The 23,161-nt window shown below is 28.6% G+C and overlaps 4 protein-coding genes across 4 annotated transcripts; 2 read left to right on the forward strand and 2 right to left on the reverse strand.

Moving 5' to 3' along the window:
• The first annotated feature begins 1,985 nt into the window (after positions 1-1,985).
• LOC114191560 lies at positions 1,986-8,014 on the forward strand. Its single transcript, XM_028080799.1, has 12 exons — positions 1,986-2,231; positions 2,373-2,413; positions 2,545-2,645; positions 2,731-2,811; positions 4,014-4,093; positions 4,383-4,434; positions 4,947-5,036; positions 6,238-6,306; positions 6,413-6,514; positions 7,125-7,193; positions 7,260-7,316; positions 7,723-8,014. The coding sequence occupies exons 1-12, from the start codon at positions 2,143-2,145 to the stop codon at positions 7,816-7,818; spliced, it is 927 nt and encodes a 308-aa protein (XP_027936600.1). The 5' UTR covers positions 1,986-2,142; the 3' UTR covers positions 7,819-8,014.
• Positions 8,015-8,087: 73 nt separating this feature from the next.
• LOC114191562 lies at positions 8,088-9,242 on the forward strand. Its single transcript, XM_028080802.1, has one exon. The coding sequence runs from the start codon at positions 8,489-8,491 to the stop codon at positions 9,065-9,067; it is 579 nt and encodes a 192-aa protein (XP_027936603.1). The 5' UTR covers positions 8,088-8,488; the 3' UTR covers positions 9,068-9,242.
• A 187-nt stretch (positions 9,243-9,429) lies between these two features.
• Positions 9,430-12,085, reverse strand: LOC114191561 (phosphoglycerate mutase-like protein AT74). Its single transcript, XM_028080801.1, has 2 exons — positions 11,523-12,085; positions 9,430-10,151 (listed from the first exon to the last, which is right to left on the reverse strand). The coding sequence occupies exons 1-2, from the start codon at positions 11,959-11,961 to the stop codon at positions 9,706-9,708; spliced, it is 885 nt and encodes a 294-aa protein (XP_027936602.1). The 5' UTR covers positions 11,962-12,085; the 3' UTR covers positions 9,430-9,705.
• Positions 12,086-19,266: 7,181 nt separating this feature from the next.
• On the reverse strand, positions 19,267-20,590 carry LOC114192574 (the record flags this gene model as incomplete). Its single annotated transcript, XM_028082335.1, has 2 exons — positions 19,267-20,103; positions 20,460-20,590. Coding segments are annotated over 2 exons (855 nt in total), but the record flags the coding sequence as incomplete, so codon positions are not given.
• Positions 20,591-23,161: the final 2,571 nt, after the last annotated feature.

Genomic DNA, 23,161 nt, shown 5'->3' on the forward strand with positions numbered 1-23,161 from the left:
ACCGATGGTCGCTTGGCCAGGCGGGTTATCTTTTATGAGTTAACAACTTTAAGTAATGAAACGTATTTAATCTGTGTGACCGATTGACCGATGGTGCTTTTTACGGGCAAGTACCTTAACCAGTGAAATGTGTTTCATCCGTGTAACCGATCGATCGATGATTCCCTTTATGGGTCTACGTGTTTCCTCTCTGTGGCCGATCGACCAATGGTTCCCTCTATGGGTCCACATGTTTCGTTTGTGTGACCGATCGACCGATGATTCCCTTTATGGGTCCACATGTTTCCTCTCTGTGGCCGATCGACGGATGGTTCCCTTTATGGGTCCACATGTTTCGTTTGTGTGGCCGATCGACCGATGGTCTGTTTAGTGTGCAAGCCTTCCCAACCTTGTTCGATGGGCCAGTAGGCTATGCGATGTTGATGCTCCGATGGACCATACAGTACAATAAGAATTTTTTTTAGTACATATTCTTAATTTGGGGTATTCTATTACAAATGAATTATGATATTCTCTACAATTGTTAGTATCATTAATTATCAGTACCGATAAGGGTTGTATACCAAATATACATGATTTTTTTATCTATAACAATATATAAAGAGAATTTCTTTTATGTGTCCACTTTTCATTTTTCAATTTTACTCTTAATTATTATTTTAAAAATTAATTATTTTATAATTAGTTTATCTTTAACCATTTTTTTAAATCTTTTTTATTTTGATCGGTATTCTAAAAACCTTTTTTAACAGTTATTTTATTTAACAAGTACTTTAAATTTTATTATATATGTCTTAAAAATAAATATTATTAATCTTATAAAATTAAAAAATACGAATACATGTCGCGCCTGTTTGTTCGCTAGTGATATCTTATAAGTTTTAAATATAACATTATAACTTTTTATACATTGTTGTTTCTAGAGTAAAGAAAAGAAATATTATTTTTGTTATATATAAGTTTTGTTTTTTATTTAGGTTGTAACCAATGTTATTTTTGTTCATGAGTTATATGGTGGATCAATCAAATGTAAATTATTGATCAAAATTTAATAAAAAAAAAATACCATAATTAGAAGTTGATAAAATATTTTCTATACTTCTAATTACTTAAAAAAACTTATCAAATAATGTTTAAATATAATGATATTAAATATAATTAAAATATTAAAAGTCTAATTTTCAGTATTGTTATTTTGTGACTGAAAACTTATATTTACAATAAAAAATGTACATTTTAAAATGTACGATCCGGGTATAAAAATTCGTATAATACATTTTAGATCAAACTAGTAGATTGACATATATATATATATATATATATATATATATATATATATATATATATATATATATATATATATATGGATTGTAATTTTTTTATTTTGTATATTAAAGTAATAAAATAATAAAGATATTATGTAATAAAATATCATAAAAATTAAGTTATATTATTATAAATGTTATTATTAAAATAATGAAATAGCAAATATAAGTGATTTGATAATAATTTCAATTTTAAATATAATAAATAAAATTGATTTCACAATATAATATAATTAATTAACTTTATAGAATAATTATAATAACATGTGATACGTACACAGGTTTTTTTTTTATTTCAATTATTTTTAGAAGAATAATATAATAATAATTATATTTATTTAAATATTAAAAATATTAATAATAATATTAATATAAATTATAAACTTAGACCAAATTTTTTTTTCTCCTCTCAAAAGCACTTGCAGATTTTGTTGTTGGTATGAGGTGGAGGTAGTAATCATGGGACGTATAAAGTAAATTCTAGACTTTTGCTTTCTACACCCAATACTTTCCTTATACACTTCCCTGGGATGTGTAAATTTATGAAAATACCCTATGTAGAATATGGAGTGTGCCAAGAACAACCTCTGTTGCCATTTAATAGAAGAAGGGTAAAGAGGGCATTTTAAAAGTTTCTGGAGTGCAGAAGCAACTTATGGGGTGAAAAAAGAATCTCCCTAAATTCTAAAGCTCCTACCTTTTCTCCCGAAGAAGGCTTAAACCCTTGAAAAACCAGAGACCAGTGTGGTGGTTAATCTTGCATCCACCGTTCATCTGTTATCAAAGGTGTTATTGTAAAATTAATGTTTCTCAATCCATGTTGAAGATGACGACGCCGTTCAAACGCTTACACTTAGTTCGCACACTTTATCGTTCATCTCAGATTGGAGAATCTTCGTCGTATCTGTGAGTAAAAACACTGCTTTCATCGGGATCTCACAAAATGCATCTTCTTTATCAACCCAAATGGTTGTTCTCACCTTGAAATGAAACTCATGGCGCAATTTGCATTTCCTTACTATCAATTCGGTGTGTTTGAATTTTCAGACTCGGTAGCTGCAAGACTTATTCCTCTGCTATATCAAAAGGTAATCTACTTTTTTTCTTCTTCTTCATTTCTATGCGAAAGGGATTTTATAGGAGAGAAGTATGTGAATGATTAGGAACTGGTCTTTAACATCTACTTGTTTACCATTCAAGTTAATTTTTGCCTGATCAGGTTCTGAGGGTAATTTCAGGAGCTTCTATCCTCATGTATTAAAGGGCCAAGATTGCTTTCCCTTTGCTGGTGTAAAATCTTTGACACTTCGATCTACAATGGTAAATAGTCTTGAACATTTTAATCTATTGGGACCGTGATATTTGGGATTGAAGCTTTCATTTGTCATTTTTATGTTTCTCTTAGGCGGCTGAGTTGTCCATTTTCATGAACGATAAGAGGATGATAACTACTCAAGTCAAAGCCCCACCACAAGCGCGGCAAGTGGTATCTCTCTTGCGTTCCTTTTCTTTGTTTTATGACGCTCAAGTTTTTTCTGATATTCTTCATGGTACATAGTATATTCTGCATGTGTTTTATCCAAGATATACAATCGACAAGATTTATGGGGTGTTCTTTTTTGAATGAATGTTTCTATATCTTTTTGGCTTCAGTCTTTAGTTATGGAACTGTTGATTTTGAGGTGTTTTCAATTGACTTGTTGCTACCCCTTTCTCATTTATGCACTTCTTGTATGCTGGATTATATATCCATTTATTTGAATATTGAAATTCAATAACTGGATTCATTATCCTGTTTCCTTTCTATGAAAAAAAAATACCAAAATAGGTAAATGGGTTCATCAAACGAGTTTTTCCTACTCTTCAACGACATGGTGTGCGGAAACTAAGACATGTAGATTATGGCTACAGTTAAGCTAAGTCATTAAAAAGATTTTGATCATTTATAAATTTAGAGTATTTTCATAAGATTCCAAGCATATTAGCATTTCATTTAACAGACCACCCGAGAATCTCCATCATTTTAAAACCTGGATATGCTAGATGTAAGTGCATGCACCTGATTTTGGTCTTGTTCTCTAAAACAGCCACCTAGAGAGAGTTGATGATTAGATCGATTTCAGGCTACCCTCTTGTTTGAATTTGTGCATTTATCTACTACAGCTTAAAAGGACAGTGTAAATGGGTTTGATCTATAATAGCATTCTGTGATCATTTAGAGATTGTTTGATTTCTATTTTTGAGATTTTAAAGATAAAAAACATGTTTGGTTAGTGTTTTCTTACTAGATGTTTTAAAACTATCCTACAAGATTAATTTTGAATACTAAAAGACATAAACAGCTAAAAGATGTTTCCTCGCCAGTTTCATTAAAATCACGATAGCATAACTGTAAATATGTACATTCACTAATAGCAGTTTTTTAACTAACAAAAATACAATGTTATCATTTGTATATCAATGAAAAGTAGACCATTGATATGGATGGACCTCAAACCTCGCCAATTTTCAAAACTTTAGAAGTTGTTCTGCCAGACAAGTTTTTCATTCATTCTGTTTTCAAAATGTTATCTTAAATAAATTTCAAAGCAGTTTTAAAAATTAAAAACAGAAACAAATGTCAAACAAGGCATTAATTTACAGATCAGGTAATTATTTTGATGCTTTGCTGTCATATCATTGATGCAGGGTCAACAAATGTCCCTATCAAGTCCTGGATTTATCTATGAACCTTATGAACCTCGTGAAAAAATCCCATTTTGGAAGAGGTTAGATCTCAGTGGTTTTAGATCTATATGGTTTATACATGGCTTTTCATCACAAACAATTTCTAGTGTTGTGTGTGAGTGTGTGTGTGTGTGTGTGTTTGTGTGTATATAAATTTGAAATTTGCATTGCTATTTGTGGTTTTATTTTAACATTTAGAATTGTTTATGCCTTTTTCTAGTTATTTTCTTTACCATTTTGATATGCCTTCCGTGTATAAGCATTACATTTCTTTATAAACTATTATGATGATTTACCATGATCTTATGTATAATTTCTCTTATGCATCAGATGGTTCACTATGGGTGGTTGGAGAAGAACAAAACATGACATAATTCTTGAGGTGACAATGCATATAAATTATTCTAACGTTGGTTTGCATTATTTCCCCAAATTTCGAGAATAGAGCCAGACTATATTAATTTAACCATTCATCCGAATTGTTCTTTCCATTCTCTCTTTTCTTTTCACCCAATTTTGGATAATCACAGCAGATGTTGCTTTCTTTTAAGGATGAATTATTTTCCTCTCTTTGATTTCATACATTGGAAAAGAAAATGAAAATTAAAATCACTCTGAAAGTATTGTCCCTGGACCCTTTTATTTTAATCCATTCTCTCTTTTCTTTACACCCAATCTTGTAGAATCACAGCAGATTGTTGCTGTCTTTTAGGGAAGAATTATTTTCCTTTTTTATTTCATTCTTCTCTTTTTCTCCTAAATATTCTCTTTTATAACAGAGTGGAAAAGAAAAAGGAAATTAAAATCACTCTGAAAATATCGAACGTGGACCCTTTTATTTTAATGCAGCCTATCAATAACCTTAATCAAGCTTTGTGTTTTACTCTGTTGCAGCTCAAAAGTGCCTATGCTATTGCTAAGTTAAGAAAAAAGGGATATTCAAAAAATCAGTTCTACAAAGAGGCTGTCAATATGTACAAGGAGGTGTGCTCTGTTGCCTTTACTAATTTTTTTTCTTTCTAATTCATCGTGACCAGATCAAACAACAACTAACCAACAAAGACTTTCTCCATTAGGTGGTGGTGTCTGCTAAATAAATCGAATAATGTGATTTTGGTTTCTCTTGCCACTGATTCTACCTTTTGATAATGATCTTTTACCAATTACCTGTTAGTTCAGGCAGCACTACTGTAGAACTAAAAGAAATTACGGAACTAAAAGAAATTAAGAAATGGAAAAAATATCGAATTAACTACACTTTTGGTCCCCCTAGTTCCAATTTTAACAGTATCATTCATATGTTTGAAATTTCTAATTGATATAAATAAATAAATTCATTCCTCCTTGTGTTTCATTGTTTCTACTGTCAGCAAAGATAGTGCCACTGTGCCACATTTGTAAAACTGACTTGCATACCAATATCTTTTCTTACTGGGCTCATGTTTACTAGTGTTGCACTATCTCTGTATTCTCTACTGCCATAGAGATGATGTGGTTCAGTTCCAAATCTACAAGATTGTCACATGCTAGAGGTCTACTTTACATCAATTTGTTGAAAACTAGAGAGATCAATTGTTAATTAATTTAATTTGATACAAGTGTTTAAATTGTTAAAAAATATGAATGATGAATATGTCGCTCTGAACACGCAGTCTTTTTTAAATTTGAAATCTCTGCTAGTTGTTGAGTTACTTATGATGATTTCAAATCCTTATTTAATTGAACAGATTGTGTGCCTGGTAAAGCAGATATCTAATGGCATTTGATGCCCTTTCTTAAGAAACAAATTCACTCTTATTTTTTGGAAATGCCACACCTTATGAATGCCAAAATTAGAAGCATGCACTTTCTTTTACAGAACGTTGGTGCATGGTAGCTATGATTTAATATATTAGGAGAGTGTATTTGAAGGGAGACCATTTTGGAGTGATACAGGCACTTCAGATAGGGTTCAGGAGAATCGATTGAAATAAATGCCTTGAAGAAATTAAGTACAAAAGGCATTTTGTCTGGTCTTGAGTTTTGAATTTTCACCAGCTACGACAATTTGTAATCCTTATTTCTTGGTAGTTTCTTTCTTTCGGTTGCAGTATATGTTGTTGTATTGACTTTCTTTTCTGTATGATTTCAGTAGGTATATCTTGTTTGCCCAAATGCTGATTTTTTTTTATATATTTTTTTTCAGATAAACACTCTAATAGCTAATGGTGACAAAAGATCCTTACGGAAATCAGTTACTGAGAAGATGTTTTCTGTATGCTTCACTATAATGCAATTTTGTGTATTTTTTGCATTAATAATTTCTAAAGGAAATATAGTTTAATTTACGAGATCTTGTGTTTCATTTTCTTTTGTCCAAGGCACTTAAGAATGAAATTAAACAAAGAGAATCTGCATGGAGCAAGGTATATTGGGAAATGGTTGAGCCTGTTGTTACGATTCGAACTTTGCGGGCACGACTGGTTAGTATTCTTCTGCATTGTGTTTAAGTTTTGGTCATGATGTGGCTGGGAACTCAAAATATAGCACAAATATGAAACAAGAGAAAGAACATCTGCATTTACTGGCATTGGATCACATCAAAGAGCTGACGTATGAACTTGCTAACACTGAAGCATCACTGATCAAAATCTGGTCCCATTGGATCAAGTAATAGTATAACTATCATTAGGTTTGGAAGGATGCATTGTTGGAGATGTTCTGACCATTTTACTAGTGAAAACTTTGAAGTTAATCACTGTTTGTTTCTTGGTATCTTGGTAAAGTTTCTCTGGAGATCTCCCTGGAGTTACTGGTTATATCTTGTAGGCACCATGAACAAAAAACTTAATTTCGAAGTATTTAAACTAGTTTAGTTTGTGCCGTGTAAATTCTGGGATGAAATAGTTCAACAAAATTTTAATTGTATATAATTGATATATTCTGCTTGAAGTATAATGACAAATCTACACGTGCTAACTTCATGCTGAATTGTATTTTCACTCTCACACACGTGTGCACATATTTTCAATTCAGTATTTTGGTTTTCAATATAATGATTGTTTTTATTGATGACTTTCTTTTCAATTACAGATTGGAGTTGATAGGAAAGACCTGGATAAAACATTTATTCAGCTTACTCTCGAGATTTTGGCTAAACAGGTATGCTTTACAATAATAGGACTTTCAACCACTCAGAACATTAAATAAATATTATATTAATTGCAGAAATTTGAAGCATATAACTCGAAAGGGTCTGTGGTAGCTGGAGATAAAAGCAAGGAGGTAATAATGATGCTTGCTAATTATTGTTTCTAAAAACAGTTTTTTGTCATTTCAATTTTGTTGCTCAACACATGTAAAAGTGATTGTCCTATGTAACATATTTCTGTTCTTTAGAAGTTTGTCTACGGGGCAATGAGCAGAGCATTTTTATAGTAGACAAGTGGATGAGAAACTCCTAACTATTTCTGCTTTTTTTTTTTTCGAAGCACTTGTGTTGAAACAATTTTTAAGCTTAGTAGAATTTGAATTCAATATTATTTTAACACCTTTAAAAAAAAAAAAAAATCTGTCTCCGTTCCGTCCATGGACATTCATTTCCTTTTTCTTTATTCCAATTTATCAAAAAGCACAAAATCATTTTTCATAAAGGTTTTGGCCCTGATTGCTGGTTTCCTATTTTTACCAGGTTCTTGTCCGTGATATATGGGTATTTGAGAAGTCTATGTTTCACCCTGGCGCAAGGTGGCGTCTATGTGGACGGATAACACCAAAAGCGTCATAGTCATCTGGTTGAATAAAAAGACTAATATTTATGATAGTTAGCTGTTCCTGTGTTGCATCTTGTAACTGTTGAGCTGAATTCTTATATTTCTTTGTCTCTGGAGCCTTGTCCTCTGAAAATAACAAGTATAGGTGTAAACCTATGCAAATTTTGTTATTTGAATGAATTGGAAATGTTTTATTTCTTCGTGTCTCCTTATCAGTTTCTTTCCTTGTGGGAATGGAATTTGCCAACATAAAATATTGATGAAATAGTAGTAAACGTGGAAGAATGGGCAAAAGAGATTCTATTCTCCAACCCTGTACATTTTTCATCACGACAAATAAATTGTCAACTCCGTATTAATTCCACAACCCTGCTAATAATTTGGAAGGAGTAACTAAAGCACCATAATTAATTAATGATTAATTACATCGCTCAAATTTGCTCGTATCTTAGTAAACATAATCAGAGCAGGGGAGATGCAGTATCAAGCAATGCCTTCCTATATTCTTGCTTTCTACTTTCAGATTCAATGGCAACTTTCTAAGAAAAGCAAAGAATATCTTCAAAATGTTTCAATATCTACTTCCTGATATAAACTTTTATATTGTTAGTTGACGGTGGGTTAATCGATCTCTTCTTCCACCCTTTTCGTATCTTTTTGTTTTCTCTGGGTAAGTTTTAGCAGATGGACCAAAGAGAATTCCATGTTCAACCTATGGGCATTTGTTGCAGGCTCTACCATTTCCTCAAAAAAGCTCTGACTTCGCAAGCGTCAAAGACAGTGACTTTAGGGCGTTCTAGACATGACAGTTCAAGCTCGACTGCGCTAAGAGGTTCTGATTCTAAAGCAAAAGAAGAGGTTCGGTCAGATACACCAAGCCAAGTTGATGATGGCAAGAAGCTTCCACCAACTGAAGGTCTTGCAGGTGACTCTATTTCTTCTCATGTACAGCTAGCTGAAGAGAAGAATAACTCATGCATGAACGATGATAATAAGATGGAAGGAAAAAATGAGGTATTAACATCGCCAACGCCAATACCAACACCAACGCCAACTTTAGCACCAACGCGATCTATAAAGAAAACCGTAAGCATAAATGAGAACGTGGAAGAGATTCGGCCACCTAAAAAGTTTAAGAGGATCTGGAGTAAGTCCTTCCAAAAAATAGGTTCTCGGGATGAGGAGGAAGAACCAATGCCTCCTCCGCGACCTATTCTGAAATTGGCTTCTGATCTCACTGACAAGTCATATTCCTATTCTTAATTTCATGTCTCGGGTGTAATATGTTAGTGGTTTAGGGTTTACACAAGCCCCGTGTGAATGCCATGGGTGGCCATAATGATTCCACGATTTGCTCTCTTTTATTCTTTACATTAATATTTCTAAGTCCTCTTCTGCTTCTTAAATTCGAAAGAAATCGAATATTCATCTTATTAAATGCACAAGTCCTCTCATCTGAGTTTCTCACAAGACTGTGATACGAATAATATAAAGTATTTGCAAGTTTGTTCTATACTAGACCACATTTGAAAATGAATCAGAGTAATTTAATAAGAATATATTACTATTTTTCGAAACCAAGTGACAACAAAATGATCGTGCCTAGATTCATCATAACCATCATAGAAACCATACTGAACTCAGATTAAAAATTGCAATCTTTTGTAAACAATGATAATGCAGGCTTTGCATCATGACAAATAATCCACAAGAAGCAAAGAAGCTTTAATACAATTATACAAAGCCCTTCAAACAGAATAAAGTTGCGTAGTCGACCTACAATCAAAAGGCTACCTATGAGTGTCAACTATCACTTTCCTAGTTTCCTTCCATTCTATTGAAGCCCCTTCTCATATAATTTAAAACTAAAAATCAATCTATAAACCAATATCGGAAGCACACTATTTACATATACTTAAAGAATTAGGATCACCTTCATTTTTCACAGGAGCATCGTCATTATCATCATCATCATCAGAGTCAGTAAGATGATCAAAAAACTCCCCAAGGTACCAGGGACACTGATCATTCCAGTCACCTCTGCACGCGGTGGCGCGCCATTTTTGGTCAGCTATCATCTCAGGAGAGAGTCCCCATTCCAGCATTTCTTCTTCTGTATGATGAATAGCTAAGCTGAATTCACCACCACTTCCTAGCTCCATAACACGGAACTCGCAGTTCCCAAAATTGTTTAGGTGCTCAAACTGCTCAACCGTCCACTTGAACCACTTCATAAGGAAAATACGCGATGTCAGCCCGTGAGAAACAATTACGAAATTCAAATCATTGGAAGGATCGTGACGAAGCCTGTTCATGTCTATGTCCCTCCACAGAGATTCAAAGAAACCTGCAAACCAATCAAGACGGAATAATGTTATCCAGACACGTTTTACCACTTACTCCCATACTTTTGTACATTCTTCCACCCAAATCTCAAATCTCAATTATCATTTATGTTTCAAAATTAAAGAAAAAAATTATCTTTCCTTTACAACTTTGACAAGTATTTAACATAGTGATTACGTGACACAATCATGAACTATCAAATAGTTCACACTAGACTACAAAAAATGTAATATGAAATTTGCTTTAGTTTGACTCTAATTGCATATTTTACCATTGAAATTTTTATTATGCAAGTTTCAATTTAATAAATTTTATCATTAATTTTTTTAAAAATAAACACATTTGACTTCTTAGTTTAAGGTCCGATAAAGGTTAATGTCATGGTGACCGACAAAACTCGGAAAGAACGAAGTAAAATATACTTAATTTAAAAAAATTAGTAATATAATTTGTCAAGTTGAAACTCAGAAATTAAATTATGGAAAAGCGTTAAGCCTCGATAATGAAATGTGCAATTAAGTTTAAATAAATAAATAAAAACTTATTTTTAAAATTTTGTTTGATTTCAACATCTGACATCATAAAATATGCTAAATTTTAAAACATTATTGGTGAAATTTGTCAAATTAAAAAATATGCAAAGACGTCAATAATAAAAAATGAAATTTAGTCTGGTATCTAATCCTTACCATCTCCTATATTTATACTTCGTTTAGATATATCCATTTCACTTTATTTCCCTTACCATTTGATACCTCAATATAATAATCAAACTAGCTCTTAACATTTGTGGCTTGAAAACCGATTTGATTCCATTTCATTCTCCAAATTCAAAGAGAAAAAACATTACTCGTGTAAAAGTTCAATATCCCAAAAAAAAAAATATTGGTATTACTTCTTATAATAGTAATGAATGAATGATCTTTAGAAAACCTTTATAATGGAAGGACATGTATTAGTTTCATCATACTCAAATTAAGTCTGCATCTTTTAAGCAAGATCTTTCTTTCAAAGGTGGATAAAAATATATAGATTTTAGAGCAGAAGATCTCAGCACAAGTATTCACCAAGATTTTTAACATAGATTAGTCTTTTTTTAGTTAAAAATTAAAAATGTCAGAAAAGCATTTTTTTTGAAAACGCTTCTTCATGGATTGAAAATTATTAAGACTCATTAAATTTAGCAAGTAAAACTAGTCTAATTTCATGATTGTTCTTCTCTTATGAATTATTAGTTTTCTTCATGATGTGAAAGTTCGTTCAAATCGTGTTAATTTCAACTGCTAAAGTATAAAATTAAATAAAAAATTAAGGATAATGAGAAGTTCATTTTATAGACCAATGGTAAAGAAGAGAGAGAGAGAGAGGTTACTTGAAACGCGATCGAAAACATCGGCGGCGGACTCTCCCTCGGGGAAGCGATAGAAGAACCTCCCGAACCGTTCGCGGGCTTCTTTTATCACCTTCATCCTCTCTTCCACCTGAAAGTTCCCGAAGTCCTGCTCCCGAATCCGCGACTCTTCCCTCACGCCAATCATCCTCTTCTTCGAGAAACACCGACCTACCTCGCGCAGCGTCGATCGCGTGCGTGCGTACGGCGACACGTAGAACTGCACTCGCCAGTCCGGTGAGCAGCCGTCCCCGCCAATCACGCGGCGGAGGCGGATGCCAGCTTGACGCGCCTGTGCCACGCCCTGCGCCGTTAAATGAATGCTGTGGTCGGGAGTGGTGGTGTACGCCGCCGTGTCTCGGTTCCCCTGCGACTCCCCATGCCTCATCAGAATTATTCTCTTCGGCAGCACTCCCTTCATATTTTTCGTCTCTCCCTCACTTTCAAATTTACAATGTTCTAACTACTTCAGAATTTGAACAGACACACCCTTTCTTTCTGCAACGGATTTTGAAAATCAAATACTGTTACTAGTTTTGCAAATCTCAAAATTTAATTGCTTATATATATATATATATATATATATATATATATATATATATATATATATATATATATATATCTAGAAAACCGTTTTCATAGTAAAAAATACCTTATTTTATATTAATAATAATTAAAAAATTAATTTGATTTTGGGAGAGTTCCTCTGGTCAAGGCCTGCAGCTGTATGGCGTAAGCGTGTAAGCGTGTACACCTAATTCTCACCCATTAATAAATTACGAATTTTGGTAGCTTTTTGTTGAAATTTTTAATTACTTTTCTTTCCTTATTTGAATGTTGTATTCTTTTCAAACTTCAACCACACTATATTAGCGGACACGGTGTTTACCTAATTTTATGAAAATAGTATAATTTAAAAAAGTATAAACAACTACGAACATTTTTAATTCAAAAAACTTTTCTTTGTTACAACAAAAATTACAAGTGTTATTAGTAATATCTATAAATATTATTCATGTCATAACATTTTTTATACTTTTTATTAAATAAAGATAAGTTTATTATTTAATTACACATATACAGTACCATCTTTCTAATAAAAACTAAACGGATAATTCATCAAATATAATTCCTTATTTCTTTCATATAAAATAATTATATTTTAGTTTTCAAATTTTACTTTCTTACATAGAAAAATATAAACACAAGTGTGTATTTTCTCTAATGTAATAGAAAAAATAATAATATTTTGATCCATATTTTTTACTCACTTTTAATTCATCACTTTAATCATCCTTTAATTATCTATTTTCATTTTTTTTAATGGTGGAATGTGATAATTTAAAGATGATTTGAGTGGTGAGTTTAAAATAAGTGAAAAAGTAGATCAAAATATCATTATCCTAAATAAAAAATATTTGAGTGTAGTGCACAACTTTTAAACAAAACATACATTAATTATTTCTTTTAGAAATGAAGTATGTTTTTGGTGTCTGAATTTACATGTGAAACTTAAATTTTGTTTTCTCTCATACTTTAATATATTTAGTTCTTTAATATATTTAGTTCTTTCACCTAATGATATTAATTTTTTGGATTTTGTTAGAGGTGTACTGAAATTCATTTCTCTCTCAAACTTTAATATATTTAATTTTTTTAAACCTAATGATGTTAATTTGGTGGAGCTTGTTAGAGGTGTTTTAGACTGACATATGGGTTTAAATGCGTTAAAAAGGTGAAAATAACTCAAATGTTATTTAAAAACATATTTGATACATCAAAATAATTTAATGCAATTAGGTTAGAATAATTATATTCATTCATTTTTTTAGTTTGAAACCAAAATGTATCAAAGTTAAAAATTTGACAAATTTCAATTTTATTTTTAAGTTTATGAACTAAAAACATATTTAACCATTTTTTTTAGTATACTAATAAAAGCGAATCAGAGTTTTCCTTTAAATTTTTTATTTAAAACAATTTTCGATTAATTTATATAAATTATAGACTTAATTTGGTCTTATATTTAGACAATTTATTTTGATCTCTATTTTTCTTATTATTCAATTGAGTTTCAACTATTTTTTTAAATAAAGTGAATTTGGTTTTTTATTAAGTTGGTATTAAAGATATTTGAAAAATGCCACATATCAAAGGTTGGATGTCATGTGTCAAGTTGTTTAAAAGGTGCCACATATTAAAATTTAAAAGGTATCACATGTAAAATCAAAGAGGTAAATATTTTCACATATAACTTCTTTTTTAGGACTAACTATTTAATAGGAGGATCTAAATTAACTTTATTTAAAACATTTGGAAACTCAATTAAGTAAAAAAAATATAAGAATCAAAGTGAATCGTAAACTTAAACTTAAGTATAAGAATTAAATTACTAAATTAAGCATAAATTTAAAATAAATTATAACAAATTACAAATAATTTATATCAATATATATATATATATATATATATATATATATATATATATATATATATATATACTTAAGTAACTATAAATATTAACAAAAATATTATTTAATTATTAAATTATTTAAATTTAAATATTTTGATGTATGTAAAAAATAAGGTATATATTTGTCTTGTTGGCTTTATGGTAACATGGTGACACATATATCATCTCATATCTGTCTCCAAAATGAAAAATCATAAAAATATCTATCATTATATTTAATTATGTTTAATAAGTATTCTCGTTTTTACCGGATAACGAAAGAAAAAATATAAAAGTTACAAAGTTGAATATTAACTTTGATTATTTAATAAACTATGAAAAAATTAACAATTTAAATAAAAATGAGGATAAAGACGGAGATGTAAATTGGGATGAGATGAGATAGATATGCACACATACAAATATGTACACATACATCTTCGTTCATATCTAATTAAAAAAAAGTTATATATTACAAATAAGTTCTAAGAATACTCACTACAACTAGTCTATTTAACATTTTTATTCAGAGATGATAACTTTTGTATGAAGATAATTATAATAATTAAAAAAGAATAATATTGTTTTATGTATTAAAACTAGGGATGACAACAATGGGACCAGGCGAGGATGGGTTCCGTTATCTCATATCCATCTCTACAGAAAAAATTTATTATCATTCTCATATTCAAACCTAACAGGTATCAAACTTTTATCTCATCTCCATTTTCACTTAGTAGTGGGTATATTCTTGTATCCATATTCGTACCTATTTTCTTACTTTTTCAATATGAATTAATTACTTTTTATAAAATAAAAAAATTACAGTAAAGAAAACATAATACTATCAAATATTCGTTATTAAGAGGAATATTGTTTATTTCATATCAAATATTTAAAAAGAAATTATAATTGTATACATATAAAATTAGAATACCAAATAAAATTTCATGAGAATAAAAACAGTTATTAAATTTGCAAACATTAATGGAACCTAGTTGATAAAACTTAAAAATATTTTTAAAAAATATAAAAGGAAAATAAAATATATTTTAATTGTTTACTTCAATTTTTTAAATTCTAATGAATTTATCTTTCATACACTCATAAAATTTATAATACATCACTTGATCAAAATCACGAAAAATGCAAATACTAAACTAATAATAATAAAATTTCAACTTAGATCTTGTATATTTTGAACTTCAATATATGTTGTGTTTCGATTCCGACCCAAGTTTGTCTGACAGTCATCATTCTGTCACGATTTTGGACATTAAAAGGCGCCTCGGAGGGTGGAGGGATGTAGGAGTATTTAAACTTCGCTTGACCTCGACTCTTAAGCGATGTGAGACTTATTGGGTGTATTGGAACAAAGCCCCCTGTCGAGTGCAAGGGAAGTTGAAGGGGAGTTGTCGGACCTCACAATGGGCGTCAATGTTCCAATTGCGACCCAAGTTTGTCCGGCAACCATCGTTAGGAACAACCACCGCGTTTCCGAGGTATTGTCCACTTCAGAGTATTTGAGTTCTGTCACGGTTTTGTCCTTAAAAGACACCTCAGAGGGTGAAGGGAGGTAGAAGTATTAAAATTGCGCTTAACCTCGACTCCTAAACGATGTGAGAGTTATTGGGTGTACCGAAACATGTTGGATGGTGATAAAAAAAATTCCATGACAATTAAATTAAATTTTTATATTATAGTAAATAAAATTTATTTATACAATTATAATGACAAAATTATAGTATGATTGATAATGAGTTAGAATATAAAAAATAATCATGTAAAATATATCAAAATAGTATTCTACATGATAAACATAAACAACAAATAAAAATATTAAAAAATTATCAAATGTGTCTTAGAAATAATTTGAGAGACTATTGAATGAAATCACACAAAGCAAAACAAATGTATAATTAAGGGTATGATAAGATGAAAAATACCTTAGAGATTTGAGAAAAAATTTCAAATATCAACATAGTTAATAGTTGAGAAATAAAAAAAACTTGTTTTAGCGAAATAAAAGAGTTCTTTAAATGAAAAATTAATAATAATAAATTAAAGAAGATAATTTTTTTATATTACTTAGTAAATAAAATGTTGATGCTATTAAACACATAAATTGAGAGTGTTAAACATTCTCATGTGAAAAGAAAATATACAATAAATACAAAATATTAAAAAAGAATATAAATATTAAAATGTTTGACATAAAAAATATTTAATTGACATACATATTGAACATAATTACATAATTGCATAAATGTTATAAAAGGATGAAAAATATATTGGAGATACGAGTAAAGTTTATGACAAATCAAATAACTAGAAGAAATAAAAAATTAGAAAATGTGTACACACACACACACATATATATAAAAGATTTCTTAATTAACTATGAATATTTTAATAATTTAAACAGTGATGAAGATATGACGAAAGAGTATTATGATGCGGGAATAGGGATGAATATGAGGCGAATATGTACATCTTTATACCCATGTCCATAGTCCATTGAAAAAGTCGAGAATATGTACATCCTCATACCCATATCTATACCCATACTAAAACTCAATCAATATGAAGATTTTCCATCAAAATGGTGGCAGGTTCGTGTAATATCTACGGACGAGTTTATTTGACATCCCTAATTAAAACTTTAAAACAATATATTTTAAGCTCAAATATAACAGTGGTTTGTCAAATCTTGCACACTAAAGATAGAAAAATAAGTTAGATTATCCCACCATGCCTTACATCAAGTTCCAATGACACACATTTTTTTACAAATTTAATTAAACCTAAGTTTTAATAAAATTTTATTATGAAGGTTAAATCTTTATCTAAAAAGTATTTCCTATCTAACATATCAAGCTACGAAAATGTAAATAATATTTTTTAGAAATATTGTATTAAATTATTCATAATACACTAAATTCATTTATTTAATTTTATTAATTATTATGCATGGTAACTTACATAAATAGTCAACCATAGAATCATTAAAAATAAATTCAACATTGTTTAATAACCTTGCTACAACAAGATTTTTTAAATAAGTATTATTCCATATAGTAAGTTTACTGGTTTTTTAAAGATTTTACGGTGAAATAGACTTCTAAATATTTTTAAATTACACCATTAAAAATATTTATAAAAAACAAAATTGGATCAGACTTTTTTTTTAATAAAGGATATTCAAACTTAATATAAAGTTTGATAGGACTTTATCTATTTTGACTCTATTACTCATTTTATAGCTTAATCTCTGAAGTTTAAACTTGGTTTTTTAAACAAGCTCATGCATTTAGATCTATAATAAATTTGTAAAATTTTAATTAAATCCTTAATAAAATTTTATAATTTATTAAGTACTTACTAAATTTAAAATTTTCAATTGTATTTCTACAGTTAACTTTTTCTCATAATTTTGTGATGTGTAGCTCACCTAGTTTTATGTTACCTTGCTAACTTGTAGTTAGATATGTAATCTTATTATTTTAAAATTTTATAAACTATAATTATATAATATATGATTTTATAATTTTAAAATGTTATGATTTTAAAATTTTAAAGTTTTATGATTTGATAAGACATTAATAATGTATCATCTAATTTTATCAATAATTTTCTACAAATAAATTTGATGGAAGTAGATTTTGTTAATGTCGAATTGTAATTCACTTAATAAATTTAAATTATAAAATTTTAAAATCATAAAATTATAAAATTATAATATATAAAACTTTAAAATAATAAAATTATATGTGAGAATATGTTATATGAGAAGATAATAATGACGTTACCTAATTAACCCTCACATCATTAAGCGAAAAAAAAAATTAACTCGCAAATATTCAATTAAAAATTTTAAATTTACTTAATACTCAATAAAACATAAAAGTTTATTAAAAAATCAATAGAAATTTAGTAACTTTATCAAATTAAAATATAATTAAGATTTTTAAATATTAAATTTTGACTTTGTAATTTTACTTTTTTAATAAAGGTATGATGAGTTTAATAGAAAATGTCATTACATTGTTTTTATTTTCAAAATCAAACCATCTACCATATCAAATTTAAATCTCCTAACATTTCCTTGCCCACAAACATAAACAAAAATTACGATAAGAAAAACACAAATCTTAGTCATATTTATACTTATATGTAAATGATATATTTTTTAAGTATACAATCTTAGTCATCTTAGTTATATTCATCTATTTTTTAAAAACTATATTTGTTAACTGATTTTTTTATAAACAATTGTTATTTTTGTTTAAAATTGTCATAATTTATTTTTCTTTATTATATTTATAATTTATTAGTTATATTACTTTTATTGATTTTCTCTTATATATTAACTTAATTAATTTACATATATTATTAACTTCTAATGCAATACAAATATTTAAAGAAAACAAACATATTACGTCAGTATAGATAAAGACGAAGTTGCAGAGGGGGCCGTATGTCAATAGTTTCATAGATGTTGCAGAGTCTTATGTGTAGTGTCATGGTGATATACTAAGGCTACATCTTTGTTCTTGTTAGGTTTTGGTTGATGGCTCTCTCTTGCTAATCTATACATCAACACTTACAGATTTTGTTTTTTGTATAAAGGTTAGAGCACCCCTTAAGTGCTCTACTTAATTAAATTTTATTCTTTGCTGATAAAAAAAGATAAAGACGAAGTTATTTAAAGAAAAAATACTATAAAAATTGAAGTTAATTATACTTAAAGAAATGGTAAAATATGTAAGAACTTGCTTGACAAGTTCTAAATTGCGGTCATTGTCACTAAATCTTTTATTGTCTTCCATTAATAACAGTACTTGTTACTAAAATAACCACCTTCAAACAAAAATGTACATTAAGAAATGAGAAATTATTTATATGTAGAAAGCATCTTTAGCGTATATTTTTCTCAATTTCTTATTATTCGAACTTTTAAAATAGGGTTACGAAGGACGACCAACTCCATAATTTGTTGTTGTTTTTTATAAACAAAATTCTAAATTTGACGGGAATGTATGAATAAAACTACCACGCAAAAACTTGTGTTTAACCATGTATAATTTTCTAAATTTTCCTAGTGGCTCTCTTTTTTAAAATCATTGAGAGACTAACTCTTATAATATTTATGTACCACCATGAACATTGTTTATATACATCTTTAAATATAACATCGATCACGGATGTTTTGTAATGAGAAATTTAGTAAGTATAGACATAAAAGAGATATAGTAAAATATACAATCACAACTATACATTCTCAATAAAACAAAAGTATAAATATCATATTTGAGCCTCCAAAAACTTAATTTCATGTAGTGGCAGTGATGCCTAACATGAGCCTAGTAAGAGTCTCAAACTTAATTTCATGCATTACAAAGTCCATACATAGGTAGATGGTGATGACTCCCAAAAGCATTATGATGATGTTCAAAATGATTAAGAATTTCATAATATTTCATAAAACTATGGCTAGGAAGTTGCAACCCTTCAATACAAATATCCTTAGGGTCATAAATACTTGTCTCTTGAACCTCTTCCTTACCTTCTTCATATTCCTTTATTGATTCAACTATAAATTGTTCTTCTTTTGCTTCTTTCACACCATCATCATCATCATCAACTAGTTCTTGTTTTTCCTCCTCTTCCATTTCTTCTATATCATCTTCTGCATTATCATCCCGAACAAGAAATAACCTCAATCGTCCATCTTCTCGTGTAGCATGGAGAATTTTAGGTCTTCTTATTCTTATTTTTTTAAGTTGCATCCTTCCATTTTCTCTTATTGGTACGAAAATGAATTTAGGTTGTCCAAGGCCATTTAGCGATGAAATTGGTGGAGGAAAGTTTCCTCTATCCTCTGCCAGCTTTGTCCTACTCCAAGAGTAATCTTCATCTTCATCTTTAGTAATTTCTTCATCATCTGTCGTGCTCAAAGAATAATCTTTGTCTTCATCTTTAGTACTTTTTTCATCATTTGTCCTACTCAAAGAGTAATCTTCATCTTCATCTTTAGTAATTTTTTCGTCATCTGTCTTTCTCAAAAAGTAATCTTCATCTTCATCTTTAGTAATTTGTTCGTCATCTGTCCTACTCAAAGAGTAATCTTCATCTTCATCGTTAGTAATTTTTTCATCATCAATTTCATCATTGATATTGATGCTTTGAAAATCACTATTTTTTGTACAATTTATCAAACTTTCAATATCTTTATCAATAACCTTGATTAGTTCAATATGTTTTGACAATAAAGAATAATGCAAAACATAAAAAATAGTGTTAAAGATGGCAACAAAATATAATGACAAAAGGTGAATGGGTTTCCTAAACACATGCAAAAGGAAAGAAAAAGAAAGTGAAAGAAGAATAGGAACGTACAAAAAGAAATTCATCATTGTATGTATATCAAAGGATACATATAAAAATTATTTGTACAAAATATGTACCTATGTGTTTTGTGATTGTAAATCTTAAAGAACGAGTAAGTTAGAAAGATTGGAAGGTGAGAACATAATGTTCTCACCCTCAATAGATAGATGGTTGTGGTAACAATGAGATGAAGAAAAAGAAAAAAAAGAAGAAGAAATGATAAAATGTGGTTATATAATATAAAACAGGAGTTGCAGTGAAAGAACAAAGTTAACAATTAGCAAATTGTGCCGAGTCCCACTCAGATAGGCCTATGATCACTCCCACAATGGCACATTGCTAGTTTTCTTCCACATTTTCAAACTACATTCTCATCCTCACTTTATTTTTCATGACTAATGACTTGGTTAAAGCATGAAAACCTAAAATAAAAGTATGTAACATTTAGAATAATAAATGTTATGTTTCGTGTAATTTATTTTATTAACCAGGAAGGTTGTCAAATTACTTATTTAAACATTTGAACTATTTGTAATGTCTAGAGATGGCAAATAAATCCGTGCCCGTGGGTATCACCCGAACCCGTCCCCGTTTTGACGGGGAATCCCCGCTTTGACTGGGTATGGGTATGGGTATGGGTAATACCCGAAATTTTCAACTGGGGATGGGGATGGGGATGGGGTATATATACCCGCCCAAATACCCGTCTCCGCTTAAATTACTAAACTATTTATAATTTATTAAATAATCTAAAAAATATATATAAATAAATAATATATTTACACATAAAATATAATATAATATAATATAATATAGTATATATACATATAAATAAAATATACTTTTATATATATATATATATATATATATATATATATATTTACACATATACATGTAATATAATATAATATAATATAATATAATATAATATACATATAATATATATACATAATAATATAATATAATATATATAATATATACGTATAAAACAAATTAATCATTTAACTAGTGAGATCTTTTATAAACAAATTTATAACATTACAAATTTATAAAAATTTAAAAGAAATATATATATATATATATATATATATATATATATATATATATATATATAAAAGCATAAAATATCTACGCATATACATATAATATATATACATAATAATATAATATATATTATTATATTTATATTATTATATAATATAATATAATATATACTTAAAATAAATATATATCTATAAAAATATATATATATATATATATAAACATAAGATATCCACACATATAATATATATATACATAATAATAATAATATAATATATAATATAATATAATATATATAAATAATTATATATATATATATATAAACATAAGATATCCACACATATAATATATATATATATACATAGTAATATAATATATAATATATAATATAATATAATATATATATATATATATATATATATATATAACATATTTCTCATTCTCTTTGTTTTTTGTTATACACTTTGTTTACTCTCTCAATTGTCTGGTTTGTTTTTCAAGATTTAATTTTGAAGGTAATTTTTCTTCTTCTTATTACATAATTTTTACTCTCTGTACATGGTTATGTTCAAATAGGTGTTCCTCAATTTCATTCTATGAAATAATTTTTAGGTTACACATTTGATTATCTTTATTTATTTATTTATTTTCATGAAAATGTTTGACTCTTATTTTGTAGCTCTTCTTTTTGTTACTTTGGTTATACACTTTTTTACTCTCTTTTAATTGTTTGGCTTGTTCTTTAAGGTTTAAGCAGATATTCAAGGTACTTTTCCTTTTATCATAATCTTAATTATACATTTTTTTTTCCGTTATGTTATGTTCAAATGGATATTCTCAAATTTGGGTCACACATTTAATTATCTTTACTCCTTTATGATAATGAATCTGATGAAGAAGGTACATTATATTCTAGTAATTAAAATTTTCAATTTCAATTATTATATCATATCTAATTTTTCATTTTTTTTCTATGTGTAGGTGGATCGAATGCAAATGAAACCACTGATCATTTGTAAAATTAATAAATATTTTGGTTATTATAAAATTTTAGTAATGTGTAATTTTTTAGCTTTTATATAATTATTTGAATTTTATTTAGTTGTTATTTGATACTTTAATTTGAGATTTATACTATTATAATATTTTTCTTAATATTTGACATCATGAAAATCAAAAAGAGTATGTTATTTTAATATTGAATATTTTGATAGTATCATGATTCCGTTGGTGTGATTTTTAAATTTTTTTTATAAAAAATATTTAATTGATATATGGAACATTAAAAAAATGGGTATGGGTATGGGTATAAGAAAATACCGTTACCCGGTGGGGATGAGGATGGGTCAAAAGTTGTATACTCGTTGGGTTTGGGGATGGGGATGGGGATGAATTTTTATTATGGGAATGGGGATGGGATCATGATACCCGTACCCGCCCCGCCCCGTTGCCATCCCTAGTAATGTCACTAGTATCTAAAGTAAGGATAATGATATTTTGATTTATTTTTTGATCTATTTTTAATCCACCGTTTTGATCACTCTTCAATTATCTAATATAAATTTTTGATTGGTGTGATATGATAATTAAAGGATGATTAAAGTAGTGAGTTAAAAATGAGTCAAAATATCATTATCCCTAAAGTAAATAAACAAGAATGATATTAAAGAGGATCTATTTAAGAGGATCGATAAAAAATAATTTTCAAATAGAACATCAAATATAATTTTGATACATG

The sequence above is a fragment of the Vigna unguiculata genome, chromosome 7 (genome assembly GCF_004118075.2).
Source record: "Vigna unguiculata cultivar IT97K-499-35 chromosome 7, ASM411807v1, whole genome shotgun sequence".
Taxonomy (NCBI): Eukaryota; Viridiplantae; Streptophyta; class Magnoliopsida; order Fabales; family Fabaceae; genus Vigna; species Vigna unguiculata.

What these genes read in the sequence shown, in the direction of transcription:
- LOC114191560 (XM_028080799.1), top strand. Translation starts at nt 2,143, where the DNA reads ATGTTGAAGATGACGACGCCGTTCAAACGCTTACACTTAGTTCGCACA. An exon ending in CACCACAAGCGCGGCAAGTG is followed by an intron (nt 2,812 to 4,013) that starts GTATCTCTCTTG and finishes TCATTGATGCAG; the next exon opens with GGTCAACAAATGTCCCTATC. An exon ending in AAAATCCCATTTTGGAAGAG is followed by an intron (nt 4,094 to 4,382) that starts GTTAGATCTCAG and finishes CTTATGCATCAG; the next exon opens with ATGGTTCACTATGGGTGGTT.
- LOC114191562 (XM_028080802.1), top strand. Translation starts at nt 8,489, where the DNA reads ATGGACCAAAGAGAATTCCATGTTCAACCTATGGGCATTTGTTGCAGG.
- LOC114191561 (XM_028080801.1), bottom strand. Translation starts at nt 11,961, where the DNA reads ATGAAGGGAGTGCTGCCGAAGAGAATAATTCTGATGAGGCATGGGGAG. An exon ending in TGTTTTCGATCGCGTTTCAA is followed by an intron (nt 10,152 to 11,522) that starts GTAACCTCTCTC and finishes ATTGGTTTGCAG; the next exon opens with GTTTCTTTGAATCTCTGTGG.